Below are 17757 nucleotides of genomic sequence, written 5' to 3'. Positions count from 1 at the left end.
TCTTTCATTTTTTTTTTTTTAAAGATTTTATTTATTTATTTGACAGAGAGAAATTACAAGTACACTGAGAGGCAGGCAGAGAGAGAGAGAAGGAAGCAGACTCCCTGCTGAGCAGAGAGCCCGATGTGGGACTCGATCCCAGGACCCTGAGATCATGACCTGAGCCGAAGGCAGCGGCTTAACCCACTGAGCCACCCAGGCGTCCCTCTTTCATTTTTTTGTGTCCTCCTTTTTTTCTTGATAAGTCAGGCTAAAAGTTTATCACTTTTATCTTTTCAAAGAACTGGCTCTTGGTTTCATTATTCTATTTCTTTTGGGGGTTTTAGTCTCCATTTCATTTATTTCTACTCATCTTTATTATTTTCTTCCTTCTACTAATTTGGGGTTTATTCTGTTCTTTTTCTAGTTTCTTTACACGTAGGGTTAGATTATTTATAATTTGAAATTTTTTGTGTTTCTTGAGGTAGGCTTGTTTCACTATGCATTTCCTTCTTAGAACTGCTTTCACTGTGTCCCCAAGGATTTTAAACCATTGTGTTTCATTTTCATTTGTCTCCTTGTATTTTTTTTATTTTCTCTTTGATTTCTTCATTGACCCATTGGTTGTTTCACAGCATGTGGTTAACCTCTATATATTTGTTTCTTACACTTTTATTCTTGTGATTTATTTCTAGTTTTCGTATGTTGTGGTTGGAAAAGATTACTGTGAATTGTCTTATTAAATTTAGTGAGACTTGTTTTGTGGCCTCACATGCGATCTGTTCTGGAAAATGTAATGTGTTCCCTTAAAAAGAATGGATAATCTGTTGTTTGGGGGTATGTATCTTTTAAGTCCCTCTGGTCTAATATGTTGGCTGAAAAACTACTGTTGCCTTATTTATTTTCATTCTTTATGATCTATCTGTTGTTCTAAGTGGGGTATTAAAGTCTCCCAGGATTGTATTACTGTCACTTTCTCCCTTCATCTATTAATATTTGTTTTATGTATTAGTAGGTGCTCCAGTGTTGGGTACATAGATATTTATAATTATTATAACCTCTTGTTAGATTGATCCCTTTATTATAATGTAATGCCCTTGTTTGTCTCTTGTTACAGTCCTTTTTTTTTTTTTAAGATTTTATTTATTTATTTGACAGAGATCACAAGTAGGCAGAGAGGCGGGCAGAGAGGAGGAAGCAAGCTCCATGCTGAGCAGAAAGGCCGACTTGAGGCTCTATCCCAGGACCCTGGGATTATGACCTGAGCTGAAGGCAGGGGCTTTAACCCACTGAGCCACCCAGGTGCCCCTACAGTCTTTATTTTAAAGTCTATTTTTATTGATTTAATTATTGCTACTCTGGTTTGCTCCCCCCCATCAATTTGCATAGAGTATCTTTTTCTATCCCTTCACTTTAAGTTTGTATGTTTCTTTAGTATTGAAGTGAGTTTCTTATAAACTGCACTTAGATAGGTCTTTTTTTTTTCTTCTCAGCGTAACAGTATTCTTTGTTTTTGCACCACACCCAGTGCTCCATGCAATCCGTACCCTCTCTAATACCCACCACCTGGTTCCCCCAACCTCCCACCCCTTGCCCCTTCAAGACCCTCAGATTGTTTTTCAGAGTCCATAGTCTCTCATGTTCACCTCCCCTTCCAATTTCCCTCAACTCCCTTCTCTCTAACTCCCCTTGTCCTCCATGCTATTTGTTATGGTTTCACTTATCTGTGGAGCATATGATAATTGACTCTGCTTGACTTATTTCACTCAGCATAATCTCTTCCAGTCCCATCCATGTTGCTACAAATGTTGGGTATTCATCCTTTCTGATGGAGGCATAATACTCCATAGTGTATATGGACCACATCTTCCTTATCCATTTGTCCATTGAAGGGCATCTTGGTTCTTTCCACAGTTTGGCGACCCTGTGTCTTTTGATTGAAACTCTTAGACCATTTCATTTAATTATTTGATATATATGTTCTTTTTGCCATTTTGATGCTTTTGTATTTCTTCTCCATTTCTTTCTTGGTCTCTTGCTCTCACTCCTTGTGATTGATGACTTTCTTTAGTGTTTTGCTTAGCTTTCTTTCTCTTTATTTTTTGTGTATCTCTTACAGGTTTTAGGTTTGTGGTTGCCATAAGGTTCATATATGACATCCTAAGTGTTTAGCAGTCTGTATTAAGTTGATGGTTACTTAAGTTCAAACACATTCTAAAAGAAACTTCATTTTTTATCTCCTGCTTCCATACTTTATGTATATGTTGTCCTATTTTATATCTTTTTAGTTTGTGAGTCCGCTTAACTGTTTTGTTTTTTTAAATATTTTATTTATTTATTTGACAGACACAGATCACAAGTAGGCAAAGAAGCAGGCACAGATAGAGGAGGAAGCAGGCTCCTTGCTGAGCAGAGAGCCCAGTGCTGGGCTCGATCCCAGGACCCTGGGATCATGACCTGAGCCAAAGGCAGAGGCTTTAACCCACTGAGCCACCCAGCCACCCCACGCTTAACTGATTTTTAAATATAATGGGCTTTACTATTTCTATCTTTTAATCTTCAAGCATACTTTTTAAGTGTTTACTACCTTTAACCCATGGAAGTTTTCATTTCATAATTTTCTTCTAATTATGACCTCTTCTTTTCCCCTCAAAGAAATCATTTGTATTTTTTTTTAATTTTTTATTTTTTTATAAACATATAATGTATTATTAGCCCCAGGGGTATAGGTCTGTGAATCGCCATTTGTATTTTTTTTATAAGGCCTCTACAGGTGATGAACTTTTTAAAACTTTGTTTTTCTGGAAAATTCATTAGTTTTGAATGATGTGGAGTATTCAGGTTGTAGATTTTTACAACTTTAAGCACTTTGAATATATCATATTGTCCCCTTCTGGCCTGTATAGTTTCTGCAGGGAAATCAGCTGATAGTCTGAGATTTCCTTTCTATGTAACTCACTGCTTCTCTCTTTCTGGTTTTTAAACCTCTCCCCTTTATCTTTGACATTTTAATTACTATTTGTGGTGTGGACTTCGTTGGGCTCATCTTTAGTGCTTCTCTACACTTCTTGAACCTAGAGGTCTGTCTCCTTCCCCGGGTAAGGAAGGTTTTCATCTGTCATTTCTTCAAATAACTTATCTGCCTACACCCTTCCCTTTCTTCTTCTCGGACCCCTATAATGCAAATGTTTTTTCACTTGATGTTGTCCAGGAGATCCCTTAACCTTTCTTTTCTTCCTTTTTTCTTTTTTTTTTTTTTTTTTTTACTGTTGCCCTCTTTTCCATATCATTAATCTGTTCTTTTCTATCCTCTTATCTGTTGATTCCCTTTAGTTCATCTTTCATTTCAGATATTGTGTTCTTCAACTCTGATGCGTTCTTGTTAAATTTTCTCTTTGTTCAAGTTCTCAGTAAGTTTATCAACTCCATTGTCCAATCCAGTGAGCATCTTTATGTCCATAATTTTGAACTATTTATCAGGCATATTTCTTATTTCCATTCTATTTAGTCCTGTTTCCAAGGTTTTGGTTTTGTTTGAAGTAGACTCCTTTGTCTCCTCCTCTTGCTTTACTTTTTTTCTGTGAATTATATGCAACAACTGCTTTTCCAAAGTAGAATGACACTGTGTAGTCATTGCCTGTGGAGAATGTGTGCCTGGTGACTTTAGCTGGCTTTCTGAATGTGTGGATGTCATGGACTTGGGCCACTTGGGTGGGATGTACAGAACCAAAGCACGTACAGGCCAGGACAGTCTCACACCTCTCCACATAGAGTGCCCCCTGGCCAGACAGCTGGTGCTATAGTAGGTATTATCTGGAGACATTCCCAGGGTTTTTGCCTGCCTGGTAAGACAGTTGAAGCTGAAGAGGTTTCATTCTGGGCAGCTTGGGGCTCTCCATGGAGCTAATGCCCTGGGCAGGACAACTTGAGTTTTACTGAGCATGGGCCAGGGCTTCCCAAGACCCTTCATGCAGGTGGCACCCTGGTTGGGTGTGAGCTAATTTGGAAGGGCCTGGGATGCTCTGAACCGGGGGTGTCCTGGCAAGTTATCTGGAGGTGAAGTGGTGGGGGTCTGGATTATTCTGGGGTGCTTTGCGCTTGTGTCACCTTTGTGAGTCAGCTGTTGGGAACACTGACCATGGGTGTTCTGCTGTGGTCTCCACTGGGGCCACTTTCACGGACACTGTGTTGGTTTGGGTCAGGGGCCTGGTGCTGCTGAAGTAGTAAGCTGGCTGTAGTGCCCAGATGAACTTGTATGTGTGCTCTCAGGGTGGACAGGGACGACCGTGATGCTCACCAGCCCCTCACAAGCCCCTACACTGCTTGGCAGAGTTCTGGGGCAGGATCTTTTATATTCTAGTTACCCTTTGAAATCTCATTGTTTTTTCTGTAGCCCAGGGCAGACAGATCTGCTCATAGTCCTTCAGTATTATCCCCTCCACTGTGGTTCTCAGTGTCAGGTTTGGGGGTTCCTTCATGACTATGTTTCTGTCTCTCTCTTGCCTTTTTGTATATGATTTATCTTTTGCTGTGCAGAAGCTATTTGGTTAGCCCTTTATTGTTCTTCAGGAGGAAATAGGTGTAATTTGTTGGAGGAGCTGAGTTCAGGAGCGGAGTTCAGGGTCTTCCTATGTGGCAACCTTGGACTAGAACTTTTCATTTTGGTACAGTTTTCATATGGTTTGGTTTTGCTTAGTTAGCCAAGCAACATTATACCTTGTAGCATAACAACGGATTCTTCTAAGTTTCATCAATACAATTCTGTGTAAGGTGATGACATTCATTATCACTGTTATTTTTAATTTTGCTTTCCAGGAAATAACAGTACAACAACTAATGTCTCATTTGGACTCCATCAGGAAAGACATGGTCATCCTAGAAAAAAGTGAATTTGCAAATCTGAGAGCAGAGAATCAGGTGATACAGGTTTTGGGTCATTACTAATAAAATAACTGATTTCACATGTATTCCACTTGGTGAGGAGTAGGACCAAATAATGATTTTATGTGGTCATAGATCAAAGTATATTACATGTTTAACTGTAACTAAGTTTCTATGTATAAATCAGTTTCTTGAACAAAGATTAAGGGTTGTACCTTACACGTATACAAGTTATATGGAAGGGAAAATCTTTGAGCTCTTTATTATGTAAAATTTCTCATACAGCTCAATATAATGTTCTTGGAATTTAATGGGACATTTTCCATTTTACACGATTCTGTGCTAACTTTTGTCAGTTAAAACTTTATACTTCAGTTGGAATTTTGTTTACTACCTTAAATATTTTTAAATTTAGAATATCAGTCATGATTTAAAGGTAAAGTAAGAATACTTTTTTTGACTGTTCATAAGAATTTTTTGAATATGATGAAATATTTTCCTTTTTTGTGTAGTTATACTTAATCCTTGATTAGAAATGTATAGATATCGTCCAGTTTTTGCTATTGCAGGGTTTCAGATTTGTTGAATAAATTATGCTGTAGATGTTTGATGTAATGGCAATTGCATGTGATTTTCTTTATATCTAGAAAATGAAAACTGAATTGGAACAAGTTAAGCAACAACTGATTGTAAGTACTTAAGCACTTCAGAATATTTTACTAATTTCAGAACAAACATTATGAGATTTCTTAATATTTTCGTTTTCTTTAAAGAATGAAACCAGTCAAATCAGAGCAGACAATAAACTGGACATCAACCTAGAAAGGAGCAGAGTAACTGATATGGTAATGTGCTTCTAAATGTGCCTTCTTGGTAACTTAATTCCTCTAGCCTTTTTTTTTAACCTCCTGATTCATCATATCCTTTAGTTTACAGATCAAGAAAAGAAACTGATGGAAGCAACCACAGAATTTACCAGCAAGGTAAACTAGTATGTAAAAATGTCTTTTATCCATTCTCATGTATAACTGCTTATATGTGTTGTACCTGAACTGTGATCTCTGTCAGAATCTAGCTTTCCTGGTAATATATTTTATAACTAAATTATTTCTATAAACAAAAGATCTATTTTTTGAAAGACAAGGATTCACAACTAGCATTTTAAATGAAGGCAGAGGCTAACAGTAACTATCTATTGAATGCTTATTATGTATTAAATACTGTTTTGCTTGCTTTACTTCTGTTCTCCTTAGCCTCTAAAGGCCCCCTTTATTCCCATTTTGCTAGTTTGGAAAATGAGGCACAGGGAGATTAAAGTCACCTAGCTACTAAGTGTTGGAGCCAGAATGTGACCCTGGATTCTAAACTCCATATTCTACAACTGTTTACCTTCTCCTAAATTGCGATCCTTGTTTAATCTCTATGGCTTAAGTAAAACCCAGCTTTTTGAGTCAGCCTATAAGTTCTACATTAGACCAGAAGAGACATCACTCTTTTTTTGTTGTTTTTAAGATTTTAGAAAGTGCACAACCCAGAGAGAGGCAGGAGAATGTCTTAAGCAGACTCTGTGCTGAGCTCAGAGCCACAGGCAGCGCTCAGTTTCATGACCCTGACCCTGAGATCACAACCTGAGCCAAAACCAAGAGTGGCAGTTTAACTGACTGTGCCACACATGTGCCTCAACGAGCATCACTCTTTCTTAATTATAATTAAATAGAAGGGAAGGCCTCATTTGTCTTTCCAATTATTCTATTCTGGTCTTTTCTTGGCCAGATAAAAGAAATAAACAAGGAAATCAGATTCTCTCTGAGAGCTAATTTCTAATCTCCATATGCCATCTTATCTTTCTACCTACCCCTGAGGGTATTTAACATGGTTAAATATCAAAAGTAGTCTATTCTTTTTGTCAGTTTGTAACTAAGTTCGTATGTTTTTTCTATCACTGTGCTTTTACTGTTTCCCCAGTTAAGACTTTTGCAATACAAAGTTAGCTCATAAGTAAGGGTTTCTAATATAAATGTTTGTGTCCATAATTCACAGGGACAAAATTTGTCTCATTCTTACTTTCTGCAGGATACCAAAACCAGAAGTATTATTTCTGAGACCAGTAATAAGATTGACACTGAAATTGCTTCTTTGAAAACACTGATGGAGTCTAACAAGCTTGAAACAATTCGCTACCTTGCAGGTAAGGCAATTTGCTCTCTTGTTAAAAAACAAAAATCAGTGGAGTAAATCTGAAGATCTAATTCACTTTTTTAAATTATTTGGGCTGCCTCTTATCTAGCAACTAGAGGGTATGGAAGCCCGATGCATTGTACAAAATGGAAGGTTTTTATAGGAAGAAAGGTGGGGCAAGAAAATTACTAGCAAAAGAAAAGGATTGTTCCAGGCACGCTCCCTTTCCCCTGAGGATAAAAACAAGGGGTCTTACACAAATTACCTTCTGTGTAGAGGGCCCATTCACTCATCAGAAGATCCCCCATTATTCAGTTAAAACTACATTTCTGGGAAAGTTTGAAAGTGCAGTTAATGTAGGTGTTAAGCCCTGGTTTGACCTAAGTGACACCATTTGGGGCCTGTAGTTTAACAGTTCCCCCTTTGCTCAGTCTCAGCTTAACTGAAAAATGTGATCAAAATTTGAGACATTAGTGCTGCTCTCCGTTACCATTATGTTGTTGTTCTTTTTTCTGGTATTACTGGGGAGGAAGAATGTCCTTTGCCCTTCTAGCTGGACTAAGATTGACATGAGACAGATTAACAGGAGAAAACAGACATGAAATTCCAAAGACATTCAGGCAATGTGAGGCTTATATGACATCCTGAGGTAAGAATAGGTGGAGTAGGGGTTCTGAGGATATAAAGGGAAGGACAGCCATTAGCAGGAAGGTGAGAGGAGATGTTTGGAAAATAAAGGTTGCTGTTACACAAATAAGCATCTTAGGTAAAAAGGAATCTCAGTAGCTCTCTCAGGGTATAGGCTGTCCTTTCTATAATTGTAAACATAGGCATTTGGTGGGGAGGTAAGGAGTTTTTCCTAAATCTACTGGTTTTTGACTGCTTTTAACTGAAAGTAATGGGCATGGACAAAGTGGCCCATCTTAGTGCCTGCCCTTGGCACTTGAAGTTTCCTCTGAGACATCCCTGAAGTTTCACACACATAAAGTTGAGCCCTGGTAGATTGTTCCATCTTGTTGAATCAGTCTTTTAGTACTGTCAATAGATCAGCTCATTTATAATCTCACTTCAGGAGGCCATGATGCAGGTATATTCTTAAAGTGAGCCTGTGATTTAATTAAATAATCAATCAGGTGTTCTGTTTCTATCAGAACAAAAGGAAATAATGGTTAAGGATTGGATCAAAGTTTCTGAGTTCTGAGGGTGGCCAGTCCTGACTTCTAGATGTCCAGCTGAACATATCCTCAGCTGGAGTGGGAGTAAAAAGTGACAGTCTGACAGATTTTCCTGGTTTAGAGTCCACATATCTCTGCTTTTGTGAGTGGCCCCTAGAACAACAGGGATGTAGAGGGTCTAGATGGGAGGTAGTGTGATCTTTCTGAAGGTTACCTCAAGTTGTTTTTATTTGCTTTGCAGGGCTTCAGGGAAGAGTGCAGTTTTAGTTCTCAAATGATTCCTAGTCAGAAGGGTAGGAGAAAAACTGAAAATATGAGTTTAGAGAGTTGTAGCTAGTCATTGGAGGAAACTAGAGGTAATCTGGATCTAGTCCAGTTTTTGATGAGTAGTATTAAAATCTAATACACAGATGTGTTTTTCTTTCTGTAATCACCATTTCTACCAAAGATAGCCAAATTGACACTAATTTGTTTGCAAAGTAAGTTTGGTTTTAAAAGAACATGGCCTGATTAATTTACTTAAGTGCAGCAAGAATAGCAGTTGACCATATAGGCTCTTTAAACCTGCTTTGCTGGAACTATTCATAAGAAATCTCCAGATTAAATTGTCAGTTGCCATTAGACTTCACCTGCAGTACCTATAGATTTGGGTGAATTCTAGGTTCCTGCACTGGCCAGGAAATGATCATCTTTTCTTACCTGGTAAAGTTGCTGAGAACTCCATAAGCAATAGTTATCAGGCTGATATTTCCAAGGGAGCTTTATAGGCTCCATAAAATCCTTAAAGCTGTCTGGTCATATCTGAGTCCGTATAAATCTGTGTCTAAAATAGGACATTTAGTCAGAGCCTGGATCATATAACCAATTTACCCAATGTGTCCTGTTAAAAGGAGAATGGACTCTGAGAATACTCAATGGGTTTCTGAATGCTGGAGATGAATGTTCCAAATTGCTGTAAATCAATTAGATTAAGAAAAGTTTCCGTCAGTCTGAAAAAACAAAACATTTTAAAAAGTCAGCAGTGTTTCAAAGTCATAAAAATAATTCTTAGTTCATTCAGACCAATTTATTCTTATTCTGTTTGAATCTGGTTTTTTTTGTTTATTAGTTCAGAAATTCTTACCTGGTTCGGATTTATGATTTTAAGATTATTGGAAACTTTTGTACTCAGATTCTTTATGTGAGTCTCACTGAGGACATTTGCATTACCATCAGAGTAAAAGAGTAACTTAAAGATGACCATGGTTATAGATCTGATTAGACTTCATTACAATGCAGTTGATAAGGAAATTGTTTTGTCTATAATATACAACACTTCAAGATAACATATGAAGATACCAGATTTTTAGGAGTTTCACTAATTTTACTAACATGTCTATACAAACAATCTAAGAGGATTTAGTGTCACTTTGCAATGCTTCCGCTGCAATTTACTATACCACCTTTTCACAAAATTTTTTAAAGTTTTTATTATGATCCAGAAACATAAAAAATATTTAAAAGGTTTGAACATTTAATTATTATGAAATAGCATGTAATTATTTAGCCCAAGTGACAATAAAAGATTTCAAAATCAAAGAGAAGTGGTTACGTTGTTGTTAGCAAAATTTAGCTCTTTTAATATTGACTAAGTTTTCTTAAGTCTTCAAAGATAACCAAACACAGAATCCTTGTTTTCTTGGCAGATGACTTTAAAGGTAAAGAAAAGCTTTGTTTACAGTTTCTTACTAAGAGCAGACCAATAGTTCAAGAAAATTATTTGCTTACTTAAATTCATCCTAATCTTAGCCAGTACTGATCACACGTAAAATTCTTTTCTAAAATTACTGTTCCATAAACCTTATCCAGCTTTATTTTTTACATTCAGATTTTGTCATAAGTTTTCCCTCTTTAACTGCCCTCACTTTAGGACAAAATTATCTTTTCATTCAGCAAAGCTATGTTTTTGTCAGCTGAAAGAAAACCAACCTCAAAGTAGGTTAGTAAATGCTTTTTTTGTCTCACCAAGGACCATAGCCTGGGAGACCGTCTTTCGTATTGCAAAGAACTGCTCAGAACTGCATACAAGGACATATACCCTCTCCCTTTTGTATCTGCAAAGTATAATCTGTTACAGTCCTTAAAATTGAAGTTTCTCTCACATCTGATTGTTAGAAAATATTGCTTGCATGCCTCTGTTTTAACTCGTTTTCTGCTTCTGCCTGTTTGATTTCTCCTTGGTCACTTGAGACTTCAAGTCAGAGAAGGCCAACATCAGTTGCATACTGCAGTTTAAGGACACAGTTCTTATTCCTCATACTCTGACTTTTCCCTACATACAGTTTTCCCCTTAACTCTTAGAAATTAATTTCTAGTGAAAACTATGTTATAAGCAGTTGTAAACTGTAATGTCTAGAAACATGTCCTTCATAGCAAATCACAAAACATTTTCCAACATCCAAATTTATCTTTAGTCTTTCTATAATAAGAAAGAAGTAGATAATTGAATGAGTTTATCTTAATTCGTTATTTTAACTTAGCAAAACATTAAAGTTTCAGGTTGCCAAAGATTTTGGAAGAAATTTAAAAGTTTACATACAAACCTTTTTTATGTTTATTTACTTGTTCTTAAGAATTATGTTCAGACTACCCACAAAACTTCTTTATAAAGTCAACCACTGTCCTAAACTTACTTTCTGTTAAGTTTTGCAAAAAAGGTAACATGAACATATTTAACTCTAAACACATGCATAATAGATATGTCTTTAACCAACAATACTAAGTAATCACATGAACTTTGAAAACATGTGGATTAGTTTCTAGCTTTCTGAGTTTTAGAACACCCAGTCCTTAACAAGCACTTGTCTTCAAACCACTAAAATAGAGCTCTTTTACAAATTTTGGTATTACCACCCAGAGATAGAAAAAAATCTCACATTTATAGCATATATAGACAAATATAAGACTTTGGTTTGCACCTTTTCTTTATAGCTTTTGTTTTAACTCACACCTATCTAGAGGACATTAATTAAAGCCCTGATTTCCAAAGACCCCACCCCATTGAAAAACTTCTCCCTGACCTTGGTATTTCAAACAATGGCTCTCTTCTCCTGATAGGGGTAGGAAATTTACATTCCAGAGGTTTGAAGAGATCATCCAAGTTTTCTCTAAGGTGGAGATAGAATGTACCAGTTTGTTACCAGAGGTGCTAGAGTCTGCCACAAAAGCCCTTTTAGAAGTTGGCTGTTTTTAATTTTCAGTCACAGTTGTGGGTTGTGTTTACATTTTAAAGACCTAAGAATTTCAAGGGACAGTGAAAGAATGCAAAACAAGTTTTTTCCTTCAGAGTTTCAGATTGCTATTTAAGATTTGGCATTTTTTCTTAAGTGCAGGACAGTTTAGTTCGATATTGTAATCTTAGAAAGCTATAGACATTCTAAGAGGCATTGGTGGGCTTTGTTTCTAGAGTTACAGTTCTACTTTTTCAGAGATCTGTAAAACAAAGACAATTGTTACTAATTTCCATAAAATTGGATTGTGTCCTGAATGTCAGGGGATTGGTCTGTTTTTTGAACTAAATTTGCTTTATATCAGAATTTTAACTAAAATTGGAATCAGAAACTTTATGCTTTTGTAAAATCTTTCTGAAGCACTTTAACAAAACCCTTTTTTCTGGGTGTATAGTTCAACCCTGGCTTTTCTATTAGCCCCTGAGTATTGGCCCTTTGCAAACCATTTGTAGGAGGAGCTAGGAAAAATTGTGGTCATTGTCCCTCTCCATAGAGGGGCTGCGAATAGCCATTAATCTTTTTAATTCTTCTCTAAATATGGCAGGATCTTCTGAAAGTAGAGGTGAAAGAGCTCTATAGTTTAAAAGATTTTCTGCTGTCCAGGGAACACAATTTCTTTTGTGACAGGTGGTCTAGGATCTACTTCTAAAGGACGTTGCATAGAAATGCCTAAAACTGGCAGAGCCTGATTTCAGAGCCCTGGAAGAGAGAAGCAAAGACACTTACTACCAGTGTTGGGTGCTTTTGTTAACATTCCTTTTCTGGCTTTCAGCATTTATATGAGCAACCTATATACTTTTAACCTAGAGATTAGGCCAGAGATCTCTGTTAATCCTATAGGGAAATGGATGTGAAAATAGTCAGATGAGACTGGATTTTAAGAAGGGGCATTTATGTTGGATATGGACATTGATTTTTGTCTGAAGTGTGATTTCTCTTCATTTTGTCAGGGGAATCCCTAAGGCTAGCCATTATACTAATACAATTGAGAGCTACATTTAAATAGGTATTTTTAAGATATAGCCAATTTAAAGGATCCACTGTCTAGGCATTGACAAATGAGATCCATCAGTAGTAACTCACATCTGTTAGAAGTAACTAAATGGCTTAGCCAAAAGCATTCAGAGAAAAGTGGAGATAATGTAGCCCCCGTGATCCAAAATTAATCTAAGGAAGTAAAGGCCTTCATTGCACAGGTAGTAAGGATAATGCAATGAAAACCATCTCTGATCTCCCACAAAAATTTGAGACTCCTCCCGTCACAAACCCACTAATTTGTGACACCAGGCAGGTGCCACCTAGGAATGGGACTTTCCAGCAGTAACAGTGAACAAATGTCCCCATGGCCTGGAACCTCTCACAAGAAACTCTGCTAGCTGGCATAGCTAGACAGACTGAGAACCCGCCAATTCAAGTGGCCATCAAGGTACACCCTCTGGATAGCGGAGACCAAAAAGAATATTCTCAGTGATCACAAAGCCAAGCTCTTAGGACATAGAATAAGACAAAAGGAAAAAAAAACCATCCAGTTTTTATTGTAGCTAAGCCTTGGGTTTTTTGGAGCTACACTAATATCTGGGAGGCTTATGCGGTAGATTGTGTGTTTTATAGTGTTCCTTGTTGCACAGAAGCTTTCTGGAAGTTGGCAAGTGACTTGTGTCAATCTAAGCATCCATGACCAACTTATCCTAGCAGTGGAGTCTCTCAGCTAGGTGGCAAGCACTCTACTGGCTTTTAAGTGCTAAACCCATCCCCACCAGTTTGGTGGCTTTGGCTTCCAAGATGTCCCTTAGCAACAGCTTTTACCTCACCTATGACAAATGACATAAAAGACACAGGAAAACAAAGTTCCTGGGATGAAATGGATCCGTAAACAAGGAGTCTACCAAATTTACCAAGAGTCACTAAGCCTAAGGAACTAGTTCCACAAATAGTTTCTCCTGCTCATTTTCATTTAGAAAAAGTGTTCTCACCACTATTGCTCTTGACTCAGACTTCATAGAGATTCCAGGAGACGGAGGTGATAAGAAATCTTACCTTCTGCTGGCTATATGTCAGATTTCCCAAGGATCTCTCTGCTGCAGCAATGCTGGGGGAGAGTGGTATCCAGTGAGTTTAAAACATCCTGCTCTTTATGCCAGCTGTCAGGAAGGATGAATGTCCGCCCTTCAGGGTTCTTCTGGCTGGATGCAGAATCAAATTGACATGAAGCATTAATGAGAGAAATTCAAATTTGGTTTCATATGTACATAGGGAATCCAAAGACATGAAAATCCAAAGACAGGCAACGTGAGGCTTACATGACATCCTGAGCTAAAGAGAGGGGTTACAGATCCTGCAGATAGAAAGGGGAGGAAGATCCATAGGGACCAGTCAAAATCCAAACAAGTCAGAGACTCTGGAGGGAATCATCTTTTTAAGCCAAGCAACTTGTTCTTTGATCTTCTATAACTGAGTTTCAGCTTCCCCATAAGTGTTGGTCGAGGCACAGCAGGTGGTTACCAGAGCATAGACACCACTTTGCTCAGCTGAAATATAATCAAGCTAGTCTCTTATCAAGGACAACTTTGGCTACAGAATCTAAGGATCTTTGGTGGGCTGCTAATTTTTTAGCAGCAGATTTTGTAATAATTTAAGAATTAAGGAGAAGTTCATGACCATAGCCTCATTTATTTTTATCACTAAACAGGGAAATAGGGATCTGCCAAAAGGAGTGAATCCTAAATCAGAAAAGCATCTTGGTATAAATCCTTTAAACTTAGGGGAGTCAAAACAATGAAATGTCTTATTTTGCTTGTGAAAAGTTAAAGGCCTTTACATAAAAGACAAATAAAATAAACATGAACCTCAACACACTAGCAGTAACCAAAATATGTCACTACAGACTGTCCAAGAGGCCATGCATACCACCAGCACTTCCTAAACTGGACTCAAGCAGACTGTGGACTAGAAATGAGGAAAGGACTAAACCAGTAAACCCCAATAAGGATTTAGGAGAAGGATTAGGGGAAGGATTCCAACATTGAATTATAGACTGAACCACGGGCTGAGGATTGGTGCTCCAGTAGAGCCTCCTTTGTTAGTCTAGACTGAGTCATCAAGCCTGGAGTGGAACACCAATTAGATGGGTAGCTTGAACGCAAAAAGCAGAGCTGAAACTGATATACCAAAGGCCCCCATATGGCAAGAAAGACAGTGAACTCATAGCATATGCAGGGTGCCATACCTGTGTTTCTCATTGTTCCTAAATGCCAATAGATATTTGCTTCAGATCCCACCACTGCCAGCCAATTCTGTTAAAAAAAAAACAAAAACAAACAAAAAAAAAAACTGAGTAGACTTGAGGATCTAATTGGCTGTATTAAATCATTCCTAAATTGGGCAGCATCTTACTTAGCCAGTAGAGGGGAGCTCCCAGGAGTTGTACAAAATGTACGGTTTTGGGGTACCTGGCTGGCTCAGTTGAGAGAGCTTGTGACTCTCGATCTTGGGATTGTGAATTTGAGCCCCACATTGGGTATAGAGATTACTTAAATAAAACTTAAGGGAAAAAAAGGTAAAAAGGAGAGAGGAGCAAGTGGGTTATTAGCAAAAGGATTATTCCAAGCAGTCACTTTCCCCTAGTGGAAGAGCCCGGAATCTTTTGCAGATTACATCATCTTGTGGGGGATGGAGAGGACTTATGTGGCAGACTTATTGCTGGTCCACAAAACTCCTGGCTGACTGGTTAAGACCACACTAAGGTTCAAACTACAGTCAGATACTAAGCTCCAGTCTGGGGACTTGGCCTAAGTGATCCTATTTGGGGCCCCTGGTTTTCCTTTTAATGTTTTGTCAGAGAAAATAATTGTTGTCATTTGATATTGAGACCTGTTGGCTCCTATCTCCCAGGGTAACCATGGAGCACAAAAGAAAAAAAAGAGGATCTAGAACACGTTTCCTTTATCACTGGGCAGTGCTGGAAGAATAGAAGTTTAACAGCACTAAGTTTAGGATATAAGTTTAATGGGGGACTCTGCAACCTACTAATAGGAAAAGGCATATGGATATCAAAGAAATACATAAATACAAGTACGAAGTGATACAGAGATAAATTGGTTGTTCCATAATGGAAACAAAATGAAAATTTTACTTTTATTCCTATGTTCTTCCATAAGGACTTTAGGGGACTTACAGAGAAAGGTCACTAAAACAGTGGCAAAAACCATGGCAAGAATAGGGGGAAAATTACCTTTTACTTTGAATCCAGCTGAGCACAAATATTAGAGACCCAAAAATTAGATTGTCACATACTGAGCTCCTCAAGTACCATGTGACCTGACCCAGTTACAGAACCCAAAGGAATGAGAAGAGTGGCCTACTTTCATAGTGCTTTCTTTCTTTTTATAAAAAGTTATGTTTTACTGTTAGAATATATTTCTTTTTAGGCTTTGTTTTCTGCATATAAGTATTGCAGATTATTACAAATAATAACTGGATTTGTATTATACAGACTACAGCTTTTTCAAATTTAACCAAATGTTTTATCTTTGCAAATCTGTACATATGTATCTTTTTAGTAGAAAGTATTCCATTGTATGAAAATGCTCTAATTTCTCCAGACCTCTGTTAGCAAACATTGTGCTCCTGATTTCTCATTATTAGAAATGATATTATACCCAACAGTCCTGTGTGAGGCATGTGCACACACACACACATATCATTGTGCCCTTATGCTAGTAGTTCTATATAATTGTTCAGGAACATCTAAAGTTGGGGGACCAAAAGATATGCACATCTAAAATGGTTTATATTACTGAACTGTCCAAAATAAAACTGATTATACTGTCAGTGGTTTTCTGGGCAGCCTCTGAGAGTAAATGTGGAGCCCCCAGCCTTCAGCTCATAATACCTCCCTTCCTCTCTTCAACTTGAATCTTTTAACATATTTTATCTTTTTAAAATACCTAGCTTCTGTTGAAGATTCATTTGAAAAAGAGTTCTAAGGCTAAAGTAAGTTTTGAAAACCACTATTCTAGCAAAGTCTCTGGAACCAGAGATCTTCAGTTCACTGGTGATTCACAAGTTACAAAATAGCCCAGTTTGCAGTATTCATTCCCATTTTCAAAGTAGATCTCAGAGCAGCCCAGGTTAGGAGGAGCCTCAGATTCCACTGACCTGACCCTGGAGTGTCTACCTAGACCGGTCTCTTAAAGTCCCTTTTACCCTCAGTTTGAAGATGGTGGTCTCCAGAAAGCTTTCTTTCAGTAGTGGCTGAATGTAAGGCAGAATTGAATAGAATTCAGTGGCAGTGACAAAAGAATTTAATACATCATTGTTTACAAAAATACTTTTTCTGAGTTTACTTCCTTTCCTTTTTTCATAAAGCCATTCTGAAGGCATTTTCTTTCTTCTACCTTATCCTTCAAATCTGTTATTGCTGCTGTTACTGTTAAGCCTTTTAGGAAATTAAAATCCCATACTCTTGGTGGTAAATTAACATCATGAGTGGATCCATTGCATGTAGAATACCTGAGATGTTGCCAAGAAAACAGTAATATTCCACTTATACACATACTGAATTTAATCAAGAGCAGAGAGGGAAAATAAAAAAAGATACTAATAAAGCCCCAGCTTTTCAAGATCTTGGGATTTCCTTAGAAAAGAAATCCCTATAAAATTATAAATTGTAATCAGTTTGGTTAATGTATTAGTTTACATATTGAATTATGGAAGGGCACAGATAGATAGAGCTTGACCTCAGAGATAATTGGAATCACAGTTTACTCTGTATCTTGTCTCTGAATATCTGCCTTATTCTCTTATGCCATCTTTTTCCCTCCATCGGAAACATGACTGTTAGTAGCTTCTAGACTCATGATTCAAGTTTCAGCAATGAAGAAAAATTACCGCTTTCCTTATTTCCAATTCAGAAAATCCCTGGGAAGGCGTGTGAATGGCCCTATTTGAGTCAGACACCACTCTTTGACCCAAGTCACTATTGCCAAGAAGATAAGAGCTGTAAGATAATGGTCATTCCCTGTGATCTGTATAGTTAATGCAGCAGATTCTGTTCCAAACAGACAAGTAAGAAGACAAGCTAACATTACAGAGTACTGATGAGGTAACATGTACATGCTCACCTGAGCATCCTATGCAGGGATGTGTCCTTGACAGGCCATGAAAGATAAAGGGGAAAGCAACCTGGGTAGCAAAAGAACACCAATGAGACGTGGTAACCACTCACAACAGAAACTTCAATATAGTAACCATTGTGTTATATATTCTAAAAATGA

The 17757-nt window shown here is 37.5% G+C and overlaps 1 protein-coding gene across 1 annotated transcript in view; it reads left to right on the top strand.

The window, feature by feature from the left end:
• The window catches only part of CCDC90B (coiled-coil domain containing 90B), a 37393-nt gene that overhangs the window by 17989 nt on the left and 1647 nt on the right, over positions 1–17757 (top strand). The window contains exons 4-8 of the mRNA XM_059411927.1: positions 4795–4896; positions 5508–5549; positions 5634–5705; positions 5790–5843; positions 6934–7048. Coding sequence (XP_059267910.1) covers positions 4795–4896; positions 5508–5549; positions 5634–5705; positions 5790–5843; positions 6934–7048 — 385 coding nt within the window. The remainder of the gene's footprint in view (positions 1–4794; positions 4897–5507; positions 5550–5633; positions 5706–5789; positions 5844–6933; positions 7049–17757) is intronic.

Source organism: Mustela nigripes, chromosome 1 (assembly GCF_022355385.1).
Source record: "Mustela nigripes isolate SB6536 chromosome 1, MUSNIG.SB6536, whole genome shotgun sequence".
NCBI lineage: Eukaryota > Metazoa > Chordata > Mammalia > Carnivora > Mustelidae > Mustela > Mustela nigripes.
The sequence above is the reverse complement of the archived record's forward strand: the minus strand, read 5'-3'. Positions and strand labels throughout refer to the sequence as shown.